This window comes from Ailuropoda melanoleuca, chromosome 14 (assembly GCF_002007445.2).
Source record: "Ailuropoda melanoleuca isolate Jingjing chromosome 14, ASM200744v2, whole genome shotgun sequence".
NCBI classification, from domain to species: domain Eukaryota; kingdom Metazoa; phylum Chordata; class Mammalia; order Carnivora; family Ursidae; genus Ailuropoda; species Ailuropoda melanoleuca.
Genome location: NC_048231.1, coordinates 28528730 through 28552429, shown reverse-complemented (window position 1 = coordinate 28552429; position 23700 = coordinate 28528730). Strand labels below are relative to the sequence as shown.

Genomic DNA, 23700 nt, shown 5'->3' with positions numbered 1-23700 from the left:
ATTCATAGTTATTTGTATACATACAATCCAGTATGAGAGCGTGAGCTTAACATGACAGGCACAGCAAAGTGTTCGACATCACACTTGCAACAGCACAGCACAATTTGGTACGTGTTGAATAGATGACTCCATTTTATGTAAATGAATGGCTTTTGTAGCAAACAAGTTCTATTACATATTTTTTGTTTTACTCCCTAAATGCCGCACTGGGGCCCTGTGAAGGTCATGTGGAGCAGTAAGCCCCAGAGCTGGGCAGCAGGAGACTTGAGTTCCAGTCCTAGCTCTGCCACTTCCCTGTCTTCCCACAAATCACTGAGCCTCTGTGGCCTGTACTCCCCTCATCTCAGAAATGAGGCTGTTGTGTTATATGATCTGGCAGGCTTCTTCTCATTCCAGAACTCGCTGGTGGGGTTATCTATCATGGAGAGTGGCGTGGCGGTCTTCTTTATTTTCTCTGTGTATCACAGATATTATTCAGAACCCACCACCGCATGAATACAGATGTGGTCTGTCAGTGTGACAAAGACTGCTCTCAAGAGGAAATTACTGGCTTTGACAGCTATGCAACCCAGGGTTTAGTTTTTGAGATGTCACTATAACAAGTGTTATGGCCAACGTATCCAATTCCTCATCTACATATATGGTTGAATACGCTGTTCTTGCTGTAATAGCATGAGGGCTATTTTTCTTTTACTCCAGCTGTCACATAAGATACCGCTGCCACGGTTTCTTTCTTATGACCAAATGTTGCTAACCCTTTCAGTCATCCCTGAAGTTATTAATAGCCACACATCATGAATGTATTCATGCCATTTTCCTTTATAGAAAAAGGAATCAATTTCTTATGTTTTTCTTTTGTCATAGATAGCTAATTCCTGGGTAAAAATAATCTCGATAGTATTGTGTTTTGTATTAATAAAATAAGCTCGTACTTAATAAAATAAATTTATATTTCATATGAGATATTTGAATTAACATTATTTGAAGATGGGGAAAAAATAGGCTCAGAATTGGGAGTTACACTTAAGAGTTTTGGTTGTCCTCCTTACATATATCTTAAACATCAGAATAAAAAATTTCCAGTACTGTGTTTTTATGTCAGTGACAGAATGACCCATAATGAGTTTGCTAGCTCACGTCTAGCCGTCTTGTCTACCTGTCTTCTACCCAGTCATTCTCTTCCATCAGGCTATCTTGAATACATACACACTTGCCATTTAAAGAGTATTCCAATGACCAACAGCATCAGCACCAGGGAGCTTATTAGCAATGCCTAATCTCAGGCCCCCCTCCAAACGTACAGAGTCAAACATGTTCATTTTAATATGATCCCTGAATGGTATATAGGCACATTAAAGTTTGAAAATCACTGGCCTACCCTTCCAGTTACATTTTAGATGAAGGAAATTAGCATTATTTTTTTTTTTAGCATTACTTTTTGTACTTTTTTTTTTTTTAAAGATTTTATTTATTTATTTGACAGAGATAGAGACAGCCAGCGAGAGAGGGAACACAGGGAGAGTGGGAGAGGAAGAAGCAGGCTCGTAGCAGAGGAGCCTGATGTGGGGCTCGATCCCACAATGCCGGGATCACGCCCTGAGCCAAAGGCAGACGCTCAACCGCTGTGCCACCCGGGCGCCCCTACTTTTTGTACTTCTTGACTTCAGTAGTTTTTCATTGCCTACCAGAGAGCCCCTGGGTTCCTTGGCCTGACATGCAAGGCCCCTACACACACACAGACCTTGTGTGCCTTTTTAGCATATCTCCCATTCTGATCTGCCTGCCATATACTGATCCTGTCTCATTTTTAGCATTTTTGCTCATGCCAGGTTCATTGCCCTCACTTCTCCAACTCCCTCACCCACATACCTGAATGGCATCCATTCTTTAGAGCTTAGCTGAACTCTCTTTTCTATGTAGCCTCCCCCGATCACTCTAGCCCAGAAAATTTCTTTTCTCTTCCTTAGAACTCCTGTTGCACTTGCCACATTAAGGCATCTAATAATAGTAAGCATGATAACACTGGCAACCAACATTTACTAAGTACTTACTGTGTACCACGCACTGTGTTGAATGAATCCTCACGGGATCCTCATGGGTTAGGCCCTCTCTATCCTCATTTTACAGAGGAGGAAAAAGTTTGGAGAGGTCAGAAGATTTGCTCAAGGTCCCTGGCTGGTGAGTAATGAACGGGTCCAAGACTCAAACTCAGGCAGGTTGACTAGTGAGCTTGTGCTCTTAATCACTGTTATATTCCCTTCTCATTTCTTTTAGCAGTATAAGCATCCTGAGGGCAGGAACCATGCCTTTTATCCCCACAATACCGAGCATAAACATGAGGAAGCAAGGCAAACTGGCTCTACCCAGAAATGTTGTTGACAAACCAGTTGCATAATTAAATAGCTTTTCTCTGTTCATATGAATTGGTTTGGTTTAGATTGTTATACTTGAGATTTCATTTGGTTATCTCCACTATATACAAAAGGAACTGTTTATAAAAATGTACAAAAGGAAGCCGATGTAGCATTTTATCACACGAGACTACAGCAGGCATCCCAGTTCAGGCTGTTTTGTTAAGAACCCTTGTGTTATGCATCTTGCCTTTGGAATTATATCGTAATAATTAAGTATTTTGCCAAATAAGCTGTGAAAGCAAGAAACAATTTTAAATTGACAAATGGGGTTTGATGGTTGGTCCTGCTCCTTTCCAGTCTGTGACCTAGAGCAAGCTATTTGCCGCCTTTCTGCAGTGGGTCTACCTCCTCTCCCAAAACACACATACCACAAAAATGTCCCTTTCCCATCAAGTGTGATGTCCGAGAGATCTGTGAACTCTGAGTCCACCTTCTTGAATCCCATTGCTTGGATCCCTTGCCACTCTGATCCTCTGACTGCCTGTCCCAGAATGGGACCACATTCTCCATTCAGGCAGAAACTGCTATGTCTACTTGACCAAAGTGTTTGGACTACCTGAATTCATCTTCTATACAATCCCCCAGCCCTGATCCTGTGTAATTCCAGAATGCTTTCCTCTCCTTTCTCAGGTTTGGGGTAGCTGTCACTCAAGTTCCGTCATACCCTTATTGCTATCCAGGAGAACTTTATCTCCTCTATCTTTGATTTCTTATTTCAGGGATAGCAAATTGTTGGCATGGGTGCCATCAGCATCACCTGTACCCATGGCCTGCATGCCTCTGCGGGGCTCAGATTTCTCGGCATCACACCCCAAGCCGGTTCGTTAGCATTGTCACACGTGATCAGATCGACTTGCTCTCTGTCATCGTTGTACCACGCCTTTCCCTCTGCTCTGAACCGCAGGTGAGCTTGCCTTCTGCTTTGTAGACAGGGTCATGGCCTCTGCCCGGGTTTTCTTTACTGCCTCCTCTTCACCCCCAAAGTTCTCAATTTTCTTTCAATTCCGGTTGTAAGGAACAGGATCTCTCTCGATCTCTCTCTCTTTTTTTTTTTTTCCTAATTCCTCTCCTTTGTTGTGATCTCATCCCTTCCCTGTTTTCTAATGTAAGACTGTTCTCCATCAGCCATTTCCTCTCCTGTTTGTAACTTACATCACTGTCTACAGACATACTCTAATCCCCCAGCCTAGAAAGCTGCTTCCTTGCCTAAGTCCCTCCAGGTAGCCCCCCATTCTTTTTCTCAGGTTTCATTCTTGTCACCTTCTCTGGGTGTTGAGCACCCCGCCAGGGATGCTCATTCCCCCCTCCCCCCAGCTTTCCTGGCATTGTATCATTCCAGTGTCAGTGACGGCAGGTCCCATTCATTAAACACATGCTAGTGTAATCTTACCGAATCCGAGCAGTGATCCTACACATCAGCTGTTACTCATACCCATTCTACAAGTAAAGCTGAGCTCTTTTATCACTAATTTCTAGCCACCGTGGACCTAATTCTCAATTATTTTATCCTATGGTTAAAGAGGAAAACTGACATAGGAAACTGACACACAATAAAACTATTTTATTTGATGACAGTCACATTGCTGGTACTTGTTAATGGTCATGTATCTTTCTTATACTTCAGAATTGTACCTATTGATTTAAGAATACCTCTGCCTAATTATGATAGAGTAGACTGAATTTACGGTTAAAATAAAACATCTGAACACATTTAGCATTAAGTATCATTCCACCTATGTGGAAACAAAAATAAAAGTTGCAAAACGCATTTCTCAACCGAAGTCAATATTACTGTTAAGGTTTCTTGTAATCCATTCATTACTTCAAATAGAAATCTTCTCTGCCTTGGCGATGGCATATCTGAGGCTCAACCCAGGGAGAGGAGAGGGCAGTAGAAGAGGCGTACTCTTACTCCCTTTTTGCAGAAACTTAACTGTGTTTGATGGAGTGTTCAATAAATACATGAATGAATAAACAAAAGCAAAGGAATAGAATGAAGTTGATTAAAGTTTGCATCTTTAAATTATATGTTACATTGGGTAGAGCATCTGCTGGTCCTTAATTTAATCTGGAACTATGATAGCTTGTCTTCTTTACAGGGCTTTCATTTGCAGATTTAGATGCAGAGGGCTTAAAAAGTTTGAACTTGACCACACATTTGTATAGAGATTTAATCTGCTATCATTAGAAAATTACTACAGTAGTTTTTTTTAAACTCTGTCAGAAAGCTTTTAATGGAACTCTGCCATCAGAGTCTAATTCATTTGATGGAACCTTCTTTTTCTTTCTCTCTTGTACATTGCCTAGTAGAGTAGTAGACAAGTTTCTAGAGTGACCAAATTTGTTATAATGTTGGTGCCTTTCCTTCTGCAGGTTACAAGTTGGTCATGACAACAAGTGGCTGGATGTTCTTTTCATGGACAACTTATAGGTTGTTTGGGGAGAATCATCAGACTTAGTTCTTCAGGGATGTTTCTTTTCACTGACTGATTCATTGTACAGAGATCAGATTTGAACCGTCAGGGCTCAGTTGTGCTTGTGTGTATAGTGGTACCCATTGGTAGATGGGGTTCAGTTAAACAGGAAGGAAAGATAAATGGTGGAATATATTTACTTGCCAGATGGCAGCATCCATCTTTGAGTCAGGAGTCTTGGTGGAAAACTCCAAAGTTTTTAAAAGTGAAATTACCTCCTCAATCATTTTTATTCCCGATTAAACTAATGTTTGATATAAACACTGTAGCCCAGTGTAGTATTCAGTACCATTTAGTTTCCTCTCTAGTTTCTAATTTTCATTGTAGTTCTTAGACTTTGTTTTTTGAGGGTGAGCTTATGATATAATAAATCAAATTAGCTTCAGAGGGTAGATTTAGTTTTTTCTAATGACTTACTAACCGAAATATACGTTCTTCTTATGTGAACAAGCCAAGTGGATTACTATTTGACTGACAAGGGAAGGCATTTCTAATTTTATTTAGTAGCCGAAGTAAATTCCTTTACTACAAATTAAATGTGAAATAAATGTAGAATCCTCTCTTAATGAACAAAGCAGGTTGAGAGCCAAACAGACTTGTAGTAGATCTCTTTAACCAGTTGGTGGTGCTAAAAACTCTGGTAAGAAACTAATTGGGCCGAGGAGGTTAAGCTGGAGCCTTCCTTAACAAATGTTATTTTGTTAAGTTTTGAAAAATTAGTATCAAAAATATATGCCCAAATTATTACATCTTCTCAGTTTAAGAACCAAACCAAATCCCTTTGCTAGGCAGCAGAATACATTTCTAGTAAACTCCTGTAAAGATGTCATTGGCTCTCATAGTGTTCACATATTGGAAATTACATGGTTGTGTGACATCTGGCTCCATCCCGGAAATAGCCTTTAGCCTGTCATCTGGGGAATTGAAGTATGGGTGATAACGTACGCTGGAGTGGTATACCTGGTTCTATTTATGATCTGAATTTAGATTTAAGAAATACTGATGACTACTATTTTTTTTTAAAGATTTTATTTAAGAGAGAGAGTGTGAGCTGGGGGAGGAACAGAGGGAGAGGGACAAGCAGACTCTGCACTGAGCGCAGAGCCCGATGTGGGGCTCGATCCCAGGACCCTGAGATCATGATCTGAGCCGAAGCCAAGAGTCTGTTGTTTAACCAGCGGAGCTGCCCAGGCACCCCGGATTGCTACTATTTTTTACCACTAGTGTGCTTTTTAGGGCTAGGTTTGTTTAACTCTTTTTAATCCCTTGTTTTTTTAGCATCAAAGAAGTCTTATCTGTTGCCCGAATGTGTCCTGAGATGCAGTCAGAAGCACAGAGAGGCCTTAGGATCAGGGAGAGGAGGTTTTGAATTTTGCTACACATTTCATAACCATCATCCTGTAGTCACTTAATAAATTCTTTACAGCTCAGCTTTCCCAGCTTGTAAAACAGGGATAATAACCTCGTTTTCCCAGAGTTGGCGTAAGCATTAAATGAGATAATGAGTGCTCCTTGGGTGTTGTTTCCCTGCTCTGCCCTCATTGGAGGCAGAGGCGGGACTCAGTCCTTCGGAGGCCCTGCTGTCCCCCCGAACTTAGCCAGGCCTGAGCACGGGAGGTCGTCTTTGTGTCTAATAATGCCTCATTCTCCACTAATGAAAATATATTTCTAGGTTGTGAAGTTCCACAGGGACCCTGTAGACTCACAGACTCACAGAAGAGATACTCAGATAGTTTACCTGCTTTTCAGATATCTGCCTCTCTATCCTGGTGATACTTGTCTGTTGGCATTGCAGACTAGGGAAGGCAATACAGGATTGCTAAAAGTATAGCAAAGGTGTTCCTCAGAGTTGGTTTATCCATTCATTTATTTGTTTGACAAACTCTTACTGAGCATTACTGTTCCAAAGGTGAACCCCAGAAGAGCCTCAGTCCTCTGCGGAGAGCTGCAGACTCCAAGGAGCAGGGTGCTTCCCGCTTGGCAGGAACTGATAGGCAGCCCTTATCTATATAACAGGAAGATCATGTAAAGTTAAGTATTCTTTATAAGATTATAAGATTGTTATAAGATTGTTATAAGTTATAAGATTGTGCATTTTTTTAAACTTTTTAAAACTCTGATAATGAAATTTGTTACATTTTCCACAGCATATTCTGTATTTAGAAGATTGACACAGGTTGGCAGAAGCTTCACTGTGATGGTAAAATCATAAAACACTATTCATTAATAGTATGGCTAGTATGGTAAGATATGTATTTTTTAGGACTGGCACAGCTAACATGTTTGGTTAGATCTCATTGATTTGGATCTTTGAGATTTCGAGATTACAGACTTGTGGCCTCAGATGGTGGTAGAGATTTCAGAAATCACGTACACCGTCTCTCTCCAGGCTAAGAAAATAGAGGTCAACGAACTTAATAGCTTCCCCAAGGTTACACAGACCCAGATCAAAACTCAGGTCTCCTGACTCCCAATTCAGCGCCAGTGCATTATTTTTCTGCCCTAACTTCTACAACGAGGAGCCATTTTCGGCGTAAATAAAAAGAAGTCTGTGTTTGTTCAGCCTCCCTAAACTTTCATGCTAAACCCAGAGCATTGTTTCTGCCCAATTATCAGAGTGAAAACTTTGTATCCAAGACAGTTACTGAAGATGCTCCCACATTTCGGAGCAGAGCTAAGGGGAGGGACGGGGAGGCACAGGGAGGCACGCAGCTCGTAGTTCTCCGCACACTGTATCTCCTGTGTCTGTTACCCCTCCTGAAGCAGGCAGGGTTTTCACTCGCCCACTGCCTCGCCTGCCTCTCGTCTCTTGCTAGATGAATGACATCCTATGCTGCAGGTGTGTTAGTAATTTCTGAGTTTGTTCCCCACTAAAAATGACCTCATTGTTTTGTGCTTCTTTTCCATACTTATACAGTAACAGGAAAATAAACCAGCTCTGAGTACAGCCCACAGCAGAAATCTTGTGCTCTTTATGCAAGTTTGATTTATAGACGTGTACTGCAGAGTGGAGTGACTATGAAACATTCATCTTCCCGTTGCTAGTTGCCATGGAAATCGAGTACACAGAGCAGTGTCATTCCAGTCCTGGTGATGCCTGCAGTAGTTTATCCCTTTGTTGTTTTGTTTCTTAAGCAACTGCCTCGCGTTCTTTCATCATTACGATTAATCATGCACACAAGTTTTTATCTTTCATCTCAAATAGAAAGTACTAAAAATGTATGACAAAAAGAGGGAGAATTTAAATATTCTTGTGGCTTTAAATATGCATTTGCAATTTTCCTCCTCAGTCCCATTGGAAAATAGGTCATGTAGGGGAAAAAAAAAAAGAAAGCACATATTAATGTACAGAAATTTCAATCAAGAGAGCAATAGAGAAATCTGAGCAAAAAAGCAGTGCTATGCTCAGGAAATCTTAAGGAGCTTCAGACTCTCAGGCCTCCCAGTGCTTGGAACTAAGTAAGTCCACATTTTGGGAAATGCCAACCAAAACCTGCCCCTAAGCTATATATTATCAACTCTCGTTTTGTTTTGTTTTGTTTTGTTAGTCTCCTTACGGATTTGAACAACCTGAATATTTGCTGGATGGATTATAGTATATTTTAAACAGTAGGGGGGCTTCTTTCTTTAAAGACTGATAAAGTTCAAAAAAAATTTTTTAACAGAGTAAGTAAAAGGAATTCTGTTTAGTCTTCCTTATTTTTTGCCCCAGTTTCACCTTGCATAGTTCATAGTACATACCATGCCAACAATTAGTAAGTGTTTGCCGATTATCTACCTTCTTTTATTGCATTTCCGCCAAGTCTGTCAGTTGAGAGAGCATGTGTGGAATAACTGCTCCTTTGCTTATTGGCTGGGAGACCTTTGAGAAATATCTCAATTTACCTTGGTTCCTTTATCTGTAAAGTGAGCAGCTATAAAAGTAGGATAATAAGGGGTTGTTGAGTGGGTGAATTCATGCAAGGTGCCTAGCTCTGTGCCTGGCAGAGTAGGAATGCTCAGGCAGGGGGACTGTGGTAGTGGTGGTGATGGTTGTTACTCCTAGGATGACTGCTCTTTTGACTATGATGAGGCCAGGCTAGAGCTGCGCTCTAACCCAAGGAGTGAGACTTCCTTGATCTACCTTATTTCAGCCCTAAAGCCCAGGGCTCTGTCTTTAGGGTCCAAGGTCACAGGTAATTGCCAGTGCTTTCACTTGGGCTGCATGAACTCACGTCATCTCAGCACTTTAGATCCTGGGATTTTGGCCGAGAAGTATTGACGGCGTCCCTTTTATCTACAAATTCAGAAGAGAAGGCCATCCTCAAAGTTGCGAATTTCTGTGACCCGAATTGTTTCTGACAAAGGGCTTTATTGGGGTGCATGGGGAGGGAGTGGGCTGCCTGCCCCTGTCTTGCTAGGGGAAGGTCCTAGTGTTTGTCCACAGAGCCCTGGAGCCACAGAGTCCACACTATCTGATCTGCGCCCCTCCACCCCAACGCTCCCGTGTTGCTCTGCGGTGGCTGCAGCCCTCCTTCAGCCCTTCTGGAATTGAACTTTTCCGAACTGGTGGCAGACACATTCTTTGTTGAAATTCACTCTCCTTGGCAGTCCTCCAGGGCACATGGCAATACCTATTTATTTGATTTAGCTCTTGTTTGGTTAGCCTTGTATTTGGTCTGTTTTGCTTTGTGCGGTTCTTTTTCTCTTCAAATTTTTATGTTTCGATTCCTTGGACCTCATCTCTAATTAGTTTGCTAGCTGGCTTCAGAACATTGCTCAAAGTTGTTTGCTTGAAGCAATCACAGATGAGTAGCCTTAGGTTAATTTGCCTTTTCTCCCCCAAGCCTGATCCATAGCGGGTGAAGTAGGTGCACTTTCGTTAATGATTAAAACAAAATAGCCTTTATGGTTTCCCCTTTGCCACATCCTAATGCTATGCCACAGTGTCCCCAGTTCTCCTTATTTAGCTCTCGGTTGTTTCCTATCCCCCAGTCAGTAGGCTCATGTCAATTCTAAAGAAGAGATCGTAGTTGAACTTCTCCAAATCCTTGTGTTGTTTCCTCCCTGGGTGCTCTTCCTGCTTCTCCCCACAAGCGAAAAACTCTGAAAGTCAGACTCTCGTGCCTTCCAAGTGAAACTCTCAACACTTGAAGGGACATGGGTACTCCGTAGACACCTATATTTTTATGACAGCATTGGACACAGGAGTGTACAGCTTTCAAATCAGTGACTGAAATTTATTTATTTATTTTTTTTAAGATTTTATTTATTTGTTTGACAGAGATAGAGACAGCCAGCAAGAGAGGGAACACAAGCAGGGGGAGAGGGAGAGGAAGAAGCAGGCTCATAGCAGAGGAGCCTGACGTGGGGCTCGATCCCATAACGCCGGGATCACGCCCTGAGCCGAAGGCAGACGCTTAACCGCTGTGCCACCCAGGCGCCCCAGTGACTGAAATTTAGACCCTCTGTGGATTCTTGGTGATGTTTCCAAATCCTCCCGAGATGCCCAGTCGTATGTGTGGGTCTCACCTTATACTTAATGTGCAGTGTGCACTCCTGTCTTCTCCTTGCCCCAGGTCGCTTTAGGAGGTGTCTCTTCCCTGTGGACTTTTGTCCTCAGGCTTATATCTTTTTCTGTTTTGGAAATAAATATGTGTTAGGATCCTCTGCATTGCAGACATTGGGAGTATATGAAAGTAAATAAGACAGACACTGCCCTGCCCTCCAGGAGCTTATAGTCCAGTTGGGGAGATAGGTAGTTCGTATCCGAGATGGTTAATCCTGAAAGGTGACTGCAAACCATTATGGGAATGTACAGGATGCTTAATGAAGGCCCAGGAGCGGGCATGAGGCTGACTTCAGAGAAAGCGATAGCCAGTGTGAGACCTGAAGGATGGAAATAGGCAGGCAAAGAAAGTGTGTGTCTCACGTAAAGTGCACCTGCAGAGGTCGGAGTCCATTGCTTTGCCTACCAGCTTGGATCCCCTAGGACTTAGAGGCCACCTTGGATCTAACCTGAGCTGCTTTGACTCCTGAAACCCATTGCGGTTCATACACTTGGCCCTTCCTGCCCAGCCAGACCAGATCAGACTTAATCTGAGAGAATTCCTCTGGCTTTGTGTTCCACTAGCAGCTGAGTGTTCCAGATATTCTATGCTGATTCCCATTGCACTGCCATATAGGACAATAAATGTAGGAAGAAGGATTGAAATAATATGGATTGAACTAGCCATTTGACTTTGAGAAAGTTACTTATCTTCTCTGTGCCTCAGTCACCTCATCTGTAAAATACGGGTATTAGAGAACCTACATCACAGAGTTGTTTGGGGGATTACTTGAGTGAATACATGTGAGAACACTACGCCTGGCCCCGATAGACACTCACTGTTTATTAACATTTTAATGAAGGTGTCTAGACTATCCTAGAGAGAGAGACAGGAGAACATAAAAGGTTTTTGACTTCGGGAATAATTTACCACAGCCAAATGGGTATTAATCTGAAAAGTCTACTCCTCCTCTTCACTGTGGGTAGTGGAGATATGACAGTAACACTGCACCCTGCCCGGTCAAGGGTACTGACCAAGTTGGCTTTGTTTCAAATCTGAGATTTTATTCTGTGTTGATTTTGTTTCAGAAATTCTCTAAGTTTTCATGAAATTAAATTACCTTTGCATTTCATAAAGTGTGCTTTAATCCAAAAGGCAGTCATGATGTTTGCTTCAACTTTATAGTTTGTGCCTCCCAAGACCAGCTTTTCCTCCTTCATGACAGTGATAATAACAGCTACTAGTTGATCGGGCAGTAGATGACAACTCTCTCTCTCTCTGTGTTGATTTATTCCACAAATGCTAGCTGAGTGAGTGCCATGTGCAGGGCACTGAGAGGGGTACCGTCAGAGCCACTAGAGCAAAGCAGACAGGGACAGTCTTTCATGGAGTGACTAGGATAAGGCAGAAAATGGTACCTACTCTAGAAGCATAAAGAGGTGAGGGGATTTGATTCCAGCCAGGGCAATCCAGGAATCTAGCAACTGAGTTAGGGTTTGAAAAACTCTGGGAGGAAAGGCATCTGGAGAGAGAGAAGGCACAGACCAGGAGTGGATGAAAAAGAAGCATGGGATGGAGCAAGAACAGGGAATCAGCGGTCAGGAGGGAGTGGTAACAATAGTGAACACACATCGGGTGCTTACAGCCTGCCAAGCCCTCTTCCAAATGTTTTGCTTGTCTTTAATTCCTTTGATCCTCACAACAGTCCTGTGAGGTGACTACTGTTATTACCCCCATTTTACAGATGAGGAAACTAAAGGGCAGAGCAGCTGAGTGACTTGGCGAAGATCACATGAACTGATAGAAATTGGCTCTGCCCCAGACAGTCTGACCCCAAGTTGGAAGCACAAATAAGCACATCCATCATGCAAGGGAGAACCTTTATCTTTCCCTTTTATATCTCTCCCCATGTGTACCCTTGAAAGGGATTTTGAATCTCTTTATCAATCAGGTCTACTACAGTTTACAGATTTTGAAGGAATCATTTTATTTAAGGGCCTTTTCCAGTTCAATTTCAATAGAATAAAGATCTGGACAGCATATAAATTTTCACGGTCAAAAATAGAGCTATATAATCTATGGCTATAACCCTTTTCATAGACCTAAGGCTGTGGATATATGAAAACACTTTAGCTGAATTGTACACCCTTTTTATAAAATTCCCTTATTTCTGACAATTTGGTCATAAAACCTTTTGATAAAAATATCAAAAACCTCATACTGCCAAACTGTAAAATGTGACTGTGTTAATGGCCGAAAAAAAAAAAAATCTGTATTTTAGATGGTCATGACTGCTTAAATATCATAATGGGAAACATTTATGGCTTAAATAATTGAAGTCCACATTTCTCAACCTTTTGTTAGACCTTCCGACAAATCACAAAATTGACTGGCTGGATTTTCTCCAGTACTCTGTCTTCTCCAAGCTGGGGTGGTAGGATGTACACAGAGCTGTTGGTCAGTGGTTCGGGCTCGGCTCCCATATTGTGGGGAACTGATTCAGGCACATCTGTTAACCTCCATGGGCTTCGGTTTCCTCTCCTTCTGACTTTAAATACCTTGATTCTCTGTTTCCATACCTTTTGTTTATATACTCTTTAGAGAAAAGCATGAGTAATAGTACAGTGTTTAATAGCAAGAAATGAAGAAAAAAGCAAACAATTCCCTCATCATTGTCCTCAAACATCATCAATGTCAGCACTATTTAACAAATGTTTATTAAGCACTTACTATGTACATGGTAAATAAGTGTTTCGCTGCCCAGGATTACTGATAATTCTAATGTCAAATTCTCAGATTTACTTGGGATTTACCTTCTCTGTTTCCCCACTGCTCGTATCTGCCTTATTATTATAGGATCTTATACTCTTTATTTAATCTTATTTTCTTATATCCCAAACAAACAGAGCCCAACGGACACTTCTCATCTCAAAGGGATCCTTAGCATGTTGCAAATTATTATTAAATCATGTTTTTTCCATTTTGTTGTTTTTTTTTCCCCAGTGTAAAGAAGCCTCATTTAAACCGACTGGGTTATGCTTCTTAGAAAGAACATTGCTGTCAAATGTTCACATCTAATCCGGATGGGTCAGCTGACATAGTAGTTTTAATGGTTTGAGGTGATGAATTTGTCATGGAATTGGAGCTTTCTCTGGGTTAGAAATTGCTCAGACGCCAATGCTATGGAAAATTTACAAGGACTGTTTTAAATTACCTCAGTTGTACTGGAAGGAAAAAAAACCCCTGATAAGAGGTGTATCAGATAATCATAAGTTCACATGACCAAAAAAAAAAAAAAACAGTTACTAGGCTGTTTGTCAAATAATAAACTGGATAATGATGATGGCACAAGTACCTGTCATTTTTTTTAATGATTTTTTATTATATTATGTTAGTAACCATACAGTACATCCCTGGATTCTGATGTAAAGTTCGATGCTTCATTAGTTGCGTATAACACCCAGTACCTGTCATTTTGTGAGTGCCCAGCATTGCCATGATTTCGTTCAATCCTCCCAATAGCCTAATGAGTTGTACACCGTTATGATTCCTATTTTACAGATAAGAAAGCTGAGCTTAGAGAGGTTAGATAATGTTCCCAAAGTCACACAGTTAATAAATAGCTGGCAATGTTTTAAGTTGCTTGCTGTCACCTTCCATTCATCATATTTAAAGTGAGAGTCATTATCCTTGTCCTCAAGTCAGCTCTTCCCTTCTATTTCTGTCAGTGATTCCATGATTTTCCCAGCTTCGTGCTTGCAGTCATCATTGATTTTTCCTTTTCTGCCCTGTTCTAAACTCATTCAGTCACTGGTCCCTTTGCTAGTGCAGTGTTTTTATGCTCTCAGCCCTCTTCCCATCACCTCAGTGCAGGTGTCTGGGCCCCACGCCTGACCTTAACTCCATGTTCAAAGCTGGCTAGCCTCTGCCCCCTCTCCGTAGAAGTTATTCCGACTTCCCTCCCAATGAGGCAGTACCGTCACACACCACGCACACAATGACTCCTTTCTGGGATGTCCCTTTCTTTGCACCTTGGTCTGTGAGCCCGGCCCCTTCCTCGGGGTGAGATTGGGTCCCCTCCTCTCTTGCACGTTCTCATCCATATATTCCTCAGTGACTGTCCCCTCTTCTCAGTGCTTGTGGCACGTGGCACATGCCACCTGCCTTGCACTGCTATACAATGCTTCCTGCATGTGACCTGCCTCTCTGTCAGTGGTGTTCAGGGGTGGGGACTAGACCCCTCACGGATATCTGTAACATTGCTGTACACCCGGAAGCCCGAAAGTGCAAGTTTCCATGCCCCATGTGGATGTATGAGGATAGCAATCTTTATGGTAACCGAAGTAACTCACATTGAACTCATTGAGTTACCAGCTCTCCTGTTCATCCCTCAAACCTTATGATTCAGACACCCCACTGCACGGGAAAAGGAGCACACGCGTTCACGTGCTGTTCGGTTGTTTGCAAAGTTGGCCTTAACAACTCCTGCCACCCCTGTTGGCGCACCCCTTTGCAGAGTGTCTTGGCTCTCCCATCAAGAGGTGGAGTTTTTCTCTGCTATCTGAATCTGAGCTGACTTTGTGACTAATTTGACCAAAGGATGTAGCAAAAAGTAGCAAATCACCGAACCTGAGGCTGATCCTGGGAATCACCCCCCCAAAGGACCCAGCTTTTTGCCCCATCAGCCACTGAGTTTTTGTCCCATTGCGCACACACAGATATGGTTTGAGATGCTTCTTTAATGACCAGGCATTTTAAAGTTCTGTATTTCTATAGAAATGGTCTTAAAAGTAGATAATAAATGGTGATTATTTACACTCCCTAATACTATAATTGTGTATTGTCTCTTTATAATTTCTTAAATGTAATCCAAAGCTAACATTAATTTTTTAAATGCTAATATTTTCACAAGGGCCAAGTTAAAAACAAAAAACAAAAAAAACCCTTGTGTTTCTTGGTTTGCAAACACCTGGAATCTCCCGTCCCCTCTCTCCTACCCATTATATAGAAACAAGCTCTGTATTTGCCAAATAGCAAAGCAGCCTTTATTTGACAGTGTGTGTTTTACTTCTGTGCTACTGTTGAATCCCACTCACATTTTCTTTCATAGAAAATGACCATTTCTTCCAAGAGTATATGATTGTTTTTTTCAAATGCATAAAGTTTTAAAAATGAAACTTCATTTCAGACAGAATGATCTTTGGTTTTATAAAAGTGAAATATTTTTTACAGTCCTGTGACTGTTCATCATTTTAAAACCTATTAGTTGTAACAGGTCAGCTTGAAAAATGAGGAGTTTTAAATTTAACTTAGACAAAATACCTCACGATAGATTCTGAAACTATGCCAGTAGAACCGTGTTTAAATGATTCTCGGATTTGTTTTTTAAGGGATAGTTTTCTCCTTTAAATGTATATTCAGTAAAACACAGTTTTTCAAATTCTGGTAGGCATGTAGCAGCGCCAGATTCACGCCTAACGCAGACGTGCCATTGTTCGTGAGGCTTTCGCTCCTAATGACTGACCTAATGTGTTATGTCTCCTTTTTCTGGCTGAGAGAAGGAATCCTATTTTATAAGCATTTTATTCAGTAATATGTTCATATTGCGCTTTACCTCATACTATTTCTCAGACTACAAGAATACCTGCAACATATTGAGATAGCTCATATCATTGCTAGAAAAGTACAAGGTAATTTGGATAGAAAATACATAATGTAATAGCTTTAGTCACAGAATATAATTAAATTAGTGCCTAGTGTAAAAATAGTGAAAGGATTTATTTTTAGTTTTTAATGGATCAGATGAATGTGATTAAAATATGTAAATTAAATAACAGCATTCATTTCCATGCTCTTCTCTGTGGCATCAGCTCTCTAATATATATTGTAAGGAGTCCGTTTTCTTCTCCCCTCCCCCCTTTTTCAGTAAACCCAGTATTCAAGACGGTAAGTTTGATAAAATAGGGGATGCATTTGTTACATGCTTCGAAGCCTTAGAGCGGAGGGGTTTTAAATTGGGCAGACATATTCATTCATCCGTTCAGTAAGTAGTTATTTGGTACCTACTGTACACCTAGGTGCTTTTGGGGTGCTTGAGGATAAAGCCATGAGCAAAGCAAACAAGGTTCCTGCTCTCAAGGAATTCACAGTTTAGTTGTAAGAAGACAGGCAGCTGTAAACAAGTTAACTTCAGACAGGGATAACATGCTGTAAGGAAGGTAAAACACTACAAGAGAGAATGAGTGATGTGCACTCTTCATAGATCCCCCTCCATAGTATGTTATATCATTGTATTATTGTATTTTATTATATCCTAGCATATTCCATCTTTTATTATATTTTATATCATATTATGTATATTGTATTCATATTAATTATTTTTGTAGCCTTCTGTAAGGTTATAAACCCGATATGATGAAAGGATAAAGAAAGGTGTTAAGAGTCCTCAAGTTTTCTGAGCATTCCCAGTATACAAAGAAAGTCGTGCTAGTAGGCTGTGGTATCCTATTTTGGTATCCCCACCATCTTCCCACATTTGTTTCTAATTATCTGTAAGTTCAGTTCAACAGATATCCTGAATCCATGCTGGGCACAAGAAACTTGATGAGCCCACTGGGCTGTTACAGATGAATGTGGCAGCAAGTGGGATGGACTTGGACTGGAAAGCAGCTTTCCTGGATGGTATCTATCATTTCAATCCGTGGTCAGCTACCTTTTCTAACGTCTTATTTATCCTTAGGTTACAAATTGTAAAATGACATGAAGGACCTAATATCTAATCTAAATGTCAGTAATTTGTAAAGTTAACGTAGTCTTCCTTTGTTCCTCTTCATTGGAGACACAAGACATGAAAAAATGATTTTGAGACAGGCACGTGTGTCAGTCCCAAAAGGGTGAATCACTTGAATACCTCTCTTCTTGAGGAAGGGACTTGATAAAAATTAATAATTTATTAAAAATACATGAAGCTTAAAAGATGTACACTTTTAAATGAAGCAACAGAGCTTTGTAGACTCTGTTCTATCATGGTTATGATTCAGGGTGTCTGATTTAGACTAGGGAATCAGGAAACAATATAGACGTTCTCCTTTCTGTGTCTTCAGACCATATTAGTCATAATACCCTGACTTAAAATTTCCACTGAACCAAACTTTCTAGTGATTTATAAGACATTGAAGTGCATTGCTGAGAATATGTATTGAGTCTTCCTTCAGAGATAATAAAAAGATTTTGTTATTAAAAGGCAACTGTTGAGGTTTCATTCTGGCAAAAGTAAGTTCTAGAAGACTTTCCATGGTTTGCTGCTAGTAATTCCACTCCTTGGGTGCTTGCTTGGCTTTATTCTTTCTAACTCTCCCTGATTCTGTGATTTAATAGATTTTCCTCCTGTTTAGAGTAAGACTGTAGAAGCCAGTGCTACATTTAGTGTCTATCTCTAGGCATGGCCACTGCCTCTTCCCACTGGCTTTGTTCCAGGGATTCTGAAAAAGAGCTGACAGGGCCTCACTGTGACAGGGCAGAGCTTTTTCAGCTCTGCTTCTTATCCCTTGGAGATGTACACGTGGTACGTCAGTGTGTATTATGTACACGTAAAATAATTGAGGCAGAAAAATAGTACATACACATTCCTCCCAGGTTAGGAAACAAAACATGCCATTCCAAACATGGTTGAAGCCCCGTGGGTAGCCCTGCCTGCTTGCCTTTCCCTTCCTCTGCCCCAGAGATAATCACTATCCTGAATTTTTAAAATCATTCATGTGTGCCTTTATATTTTATGATGCAGATTTATGTATTTGAATTAATATATAGTATTGTGTTATTTAGTTTTAAACCTTACATAAATGCAGATTGCTTTTTCTCTAATCATTATATTTTTGAAACATATTTACATTAATACATATGTCTTTCATTTACTTTCCCTGCTGCATACTATTCTTTCAGGGCTTGAAGAGGTACAATAATTTAGCACCCGCTTTCACCATCTAGAATAAATTGAGAAATAGATACAAGTGTTACAGAATACTAGATTAAAATGTCAGCTCTGTTTGTGAAATAGCTCTGTTGGAGGGCTGGGCGTGCTAGATTGCAGCCAGAATTAAATAGATTTCCCTTCAAATCACAGGCACCCCACATGGAGGCCTGCCCCTGTGGCCCTGGGGAGCAGAGCACTGTTCTTGAGTAATTACTGGGGTAATATTCCCTCCAAAGGAGGTTCCTCTGCGTGGAAATATAGATAGGAGAATCTCTGCAAGATTTATTTTACTTATCAAATTCTTTGCCATTATAGAATTTGATGTTTAATGTTTAAATCATAACGCCTAGATTATTTTTTGCCTCGCTGTAGTTACATGGAAAGGGTATACCACCAAACACCTCTGATTTATCAAAAAGCAAATTCCTAGACCACTTGGAAACTGTCTATGCATAACATACCTTTTCCATTGTAACTAATCTGATGGCGATGCTGTATTCATGCTTTACTCTCTCCTCAGAGCTTGTGGACATTGTTGTCATCCATCCGAAGGCACTCAGGTACTAAATTACATATCATTCTACTTATATAAAGAAATTGCATCATGATTTTGTTAATTCTTGATAAGAATAGTTTCTTACAGGGTCATAGACTTTCACCAATGAAAAGATCCTTAAAACTTGGTACAGTCTCTTATCTTACACATGTGGTTAAATGACCCACCCAAGGTCATACACCTAAGCAGGCATAGATCAAGGTTAGACTCCAGGTCTGGCAGCCCTAGCCCAGTGTGCTCTGCATTGCAGTGGTGTTTCAGTCCATTCAGGCTGCTATAACAGAAGACTAGATACTGGGGGCTTAAGCAACAGACATTTATTTCTCACAGTTCTGGAGGCTGGGAAGTCTAAGATCTAGGTGCCGACAGATCTGGTATCTGGTAAGAACTTGCTTCCAGGTTCATAGAGAGCCATCTTCTCGATGTGTCCTCATGTGGCGAAAGAGGCAAAGGAGTTCTGTGGGGTCCCTTCTGTGAGGGCACTGGTTCCAGAATGAAGGCTCCACCTTCATGACCTAACCAACTCCCAGGGGCCCCATCTCCAAATACTGTCACTTTGGAGGTTAGGTTTCTTTTCTTTTTTTTTTTTTTTTAAGATATTATTGATTTATTTGTCAGCGCGAGAGAGAGCAAGTGTGCACAAGCAGGGCAAGTGGCAGGCACAGGCAGAGGGAGAAGCAGACTCCCTGCTGAGTAAGGAGTTGGATACGGGACTTGATCCCAGGATCCTGGGATCATGACTGGAGCTGAAGGCAGATGCTCAACCAACTGAGCCAACCAGGTGTCCCTTGGAGTTTAGGTTTCAATATATGAATGGGGGGGGGGGCAGAAATCATTCAGTCTATGCAAATGGATTATAGAATTATAGCTTTGTTCTCTATTTTTATAATGCTGATGTGTATTTTTACAGCTAGATTTCCTTGACTGATAGGTTTTGGTGCATTTTGCTTTTTGTTCCTGGCATCTTTGTTGCTTCTTAACACTGCAAGAACTGTTTCTCATACTTCCTTAAATTAGCTTTATGGAAGCAACGTATACCATTTTCCTTGCTTATTTTTGACTGATGTTTACTTGCTAGTCTTTCCAACAGGTTGTATAAAGTTAAGTGTTATGATAAATTATTCCAAAATGGCATATTAACAGTTGCATACATTAGAACTATGGTATAATAGTTTGAATCAGATTGTAACAAGGTGTAAATTTGTAGATGTGTGTAGTTAATTTTTTAAATATAATTTTTCCATGCATAGTTATCTTTTATTTAAGTTAGTGTGGTTAATAATACAATGAGTACGTTCAATCGAAGAACTAGAATACTACCATTAACTCATATATACCCATGTACTCCTCCATTCTGTCTTTCTGCTTTTCTCCCTTAAGAACTACTATCCAGAATTAAGTGTCTATTATTCCTTTGTTTTAAACACACAACCCCTATGTATTTCCCCAACATTTAATCTTTCTCATTTTAAAACTATATAAAAAAGAGTGTCAAGATGTACATAGTCTTTTGGTGACTTGCTTTTTTCACTCAGTATTATGTTTCTAGTATTTATCCCTATTTTGTGTATAATTAGAATTCATTTAAATGTGTATAACATTCCATTGAATGAATTTACCAAAATTTATCCATTTTCTTATTGATGGGCATTTTGTTTCTCCCCCTAGTTTTGTTTGTTTTGCTATAACTAATAATACTGTGTGGACAGTCTTGTATCGTAACTCCTTGTGCCCGTGTGCAGGTGATTGTCTTAGGAGTAGAATCCCTGGGTTATAAAGTATGCAGTTGTTTACTTTGATAGTGCCAACATTTTTAAATGCCAAATGATATTTCCAAATCATTTGTATTAATTTCCACTCCCATCAGTGTTGAGAGAGTCTGCTGATCTGCGTCTTCTCCAACGCTTGGTATTATTAGACTTCCTAATCTTTTCCAGGGGAGTGGGTATAGTTTCTCATTGTGGGCTTAATTTATATTCCCTGATTAATAATGAATCATCTGGGGGCGCCTGGGTGGCACAGCGGTTAAGCGTCTGCCTTCGGCTCAGGGCATGATCCCGGCGTTCTGGGATCGAGCCCCACATCAGGCTCTTCTGCTATGAGCCTGCTTCTTCCTCTCCCACTCCCCCTACTTGTGTTCCCTCTCTCGCTGGCTGTCTCTATCTCTGTCGAATAAATAAATAAAATCTTAAAAAAAAAAATGAATCATCTGTCATTTATCTTCATGTTTATCCGTCTCTTCTGTGACATATCTGTTCATCTGGTTTGTATCCATTTTTCTGTTGTATTTTCTGTTGATTTGACCATGCTCTTTATAGATGTTCTCAGTAAAATATTTTGTCATTTTAACAAATATCTTCTCCCAGTTTGTGGCTTGTCTTTTCACTGTCTTCAGATATCTTTTTAAACATAAATAAATTTAATTTGGTTGAATTTATGAATCTTTTTCGTAGTAGAGTGATTGTGTCTTATTTAAGAAACTCTTATTTCAAGGTTAGAGGGGTACCCATATTTTCTTCATAAAATTTAAAGTTTTGCTCTTGAAAATTAAGTTCTTAATTTTTTAGAGTTGGTTTTTGAGTATTGCATGCTGTATGGGAACTTTTTCCACATGGATAACCATTATTTTCAGCTTTTTTTTTTTTTTTATGTGCCCTCTTTTCTTTACAGCTTTGCCAGGCTGCCTCTGTTCCTGCATTTTGTATTATGTTCCATTGGTCACCCTGAACCAATTCCACAATGTCTACATAAAATCTTAATATTAGTAGGGCAAGTCTCCCTCTTTACTTTTCTTCTTTAGCAGTGTATTGGTTATATCCAGTTCTCTCCTTTTCCATATAAATTCCAAAACTGACTTGCTAAGAGCCAAAGACCCTGTTCACATTTTAATTAACGTTTCTTGAGTCTACAGATCAGTTTCTGGAGAATTAATATCTTAATGATACTGTTTTGCTATCCATGAATATGGCATATTTTCCATTTAATTAAGTATTTTTAAAAGCCTTTCAGAAAATTTTTGGGGCTCTTGGATGGCTCAGTCAGTTAAGTGGTTGAATCTTGATTTTGGCTCAGGTCACAATCTCTGGGTTGTGAGATTGAGCCCCGTGTTGGGCCCTGCACCGGGTGTGGAGCCTACTTAAGATTCTCTCTCTCTCCCTCTCCCTCTCCTCCTCCCCCCACTTCTCCCTCTCTTAAAAAAAATTTAAAAGGACTTTCAGAAAATTGATGTAACATTCTGCACCATCATACCACTGTTATCACCATCATAATCATAATGGTTTTCACTTTTATATGGTTTCCTATATACCAGGACTTATTCTATTACTTTGTATTCAATATTCACAACAACCTTATGAGGTAGATTCTTGTAATAGGATACTTTACATAGGAAACTGAGGCACATAATGGTTAATTGACTCACCTATAACCACATAGCTAGTAAATGGCAGCGGCAGGATCTAAGCCAAGGTGCCTAGATACAGAATTTGTGTTTTTAATCACTATTCTGTATTGCAAATTGATTTTTTTCTCATGTTGAATTTATTCCTCCATATTTTTCTTGAGATATAATTGAAATAGAATACTGTGTAAATTTAAGTTACATAGTGTGCTGATTAGTTACATTTACGTATTGCCATATGGTTATCACAGTATCATTAGCTTACACCTATATCATGTCACATAATGATCATTTCCATTTTGTCGTGAAAACAATTAGTGTCTAGTCTCTTAGCAGTTTTGAAGTATACAATACAGTATTTTGTGTTTTTGTTGCTATTAAAATGGTAGCTTTTGAAAATGGTTTTTGGGATGCCTGGATGGCTCAGTCAGTTAAGCATCTGCCTTCGGCTCAGGTCATGATCCCGGGGTCCTGGGATTGAGTCCTGCATCAAGCTCCTTGCTCAGTGGGGAGCCTGCTTCTCCTTCTGCCTGCTGCTGCCCCTGCTTGTGCTCATTCTCTCTCTGACAAATAAATAAAATCTTTTTTAAAAAAGGTTGTTAAATTACTTGTAATAACACTTAAATAGAAATGTAATTGATTTTTGTATATTGATCTAATATCTACAACCTCATTAAATTTGTAGATTTTTATGGATATTTTTATGAAGATAATACTATCAGTGGAAGATAGTAACTATTTCCCTTCTTCCTTTCCAATTCTTATGTCTTTAATTTCTTTTCATTGATTTATGCACTAAGACTGGTACTGCAAGTGGTGACAGTATCTTTTTCCCAAACTTAGGGGGAAAGACTTCAACATCTTATCACTTAATTTTACCATAGCTATAGGGTTTTATAATTAGATCCTGTGTCAGATTAAAGAAGTTCCCACCTAATCGACTACTTTGAGAGTTTTTATCAAGAATGGGCATTACATTTTATTACATGCTTCTTTTTCTGTATCTATGGAGATAAAGATAATTGGTTTTTATTTTTAATGTGGTGAATGACATATATGTATTATAGTATAAACCCTATTTGGTCATGCTGTTATCTTTTTTATATACAGTTGCATTCAGTTTGCTAATATTTTACTTAAGAGGTGTGTGTATACATTATTAGTAGAGGACCATGTTAAAACAAATTCTCAAGTTGAAATTTCTACCCACTCAAGGTGTACTTAGATCCAAGGTGCTGGTCTAGATGAGAGTCAGTCAACATCCGTAACCTCTCAGACTTAGGTTATCATTTTTCCTTTCACTTTTCTCTGGCTACTTTGTTCAGGGCAACTTTCATGTAGCTCTTTGGGTTTCAG

General features: G+C 40.0%; 1 protein-coding gene across 7 annotated transcripts in view; it reads left to right on the top strand.

Annotated features, from left to right (window-relative positions):
- The window catches only part of EFCAB11 (EF-hand calcium binding domain 11), a 143511-nt gene that overhangs the window by 23797 nt on the left and 96014 nt on the right, over positions 1 to 23700 (top strand). The window contains exon 6 of one of the 7 annotated variants that reach the window (XM_034642714.1): positions 6798 to 7025. The exons of 5 other annotated variants lie outside the window; for them this stretch is intronic. In XM_034642714.1, the coding sequence (XP_034498605.1) occupies positions 6798 to 6801 (4 nt within the window). In that variant the 3' untranslated portion in view covers positions 6802 to 7025. Of the gene's footprint in view, positions 1 to 3133; positions 4135 to 6797; positions 7026 to 23700 lie in introns of those variants that run through there. One more of the 7 variants, XM_011225863.3, reaches the window with a different exon arrangement.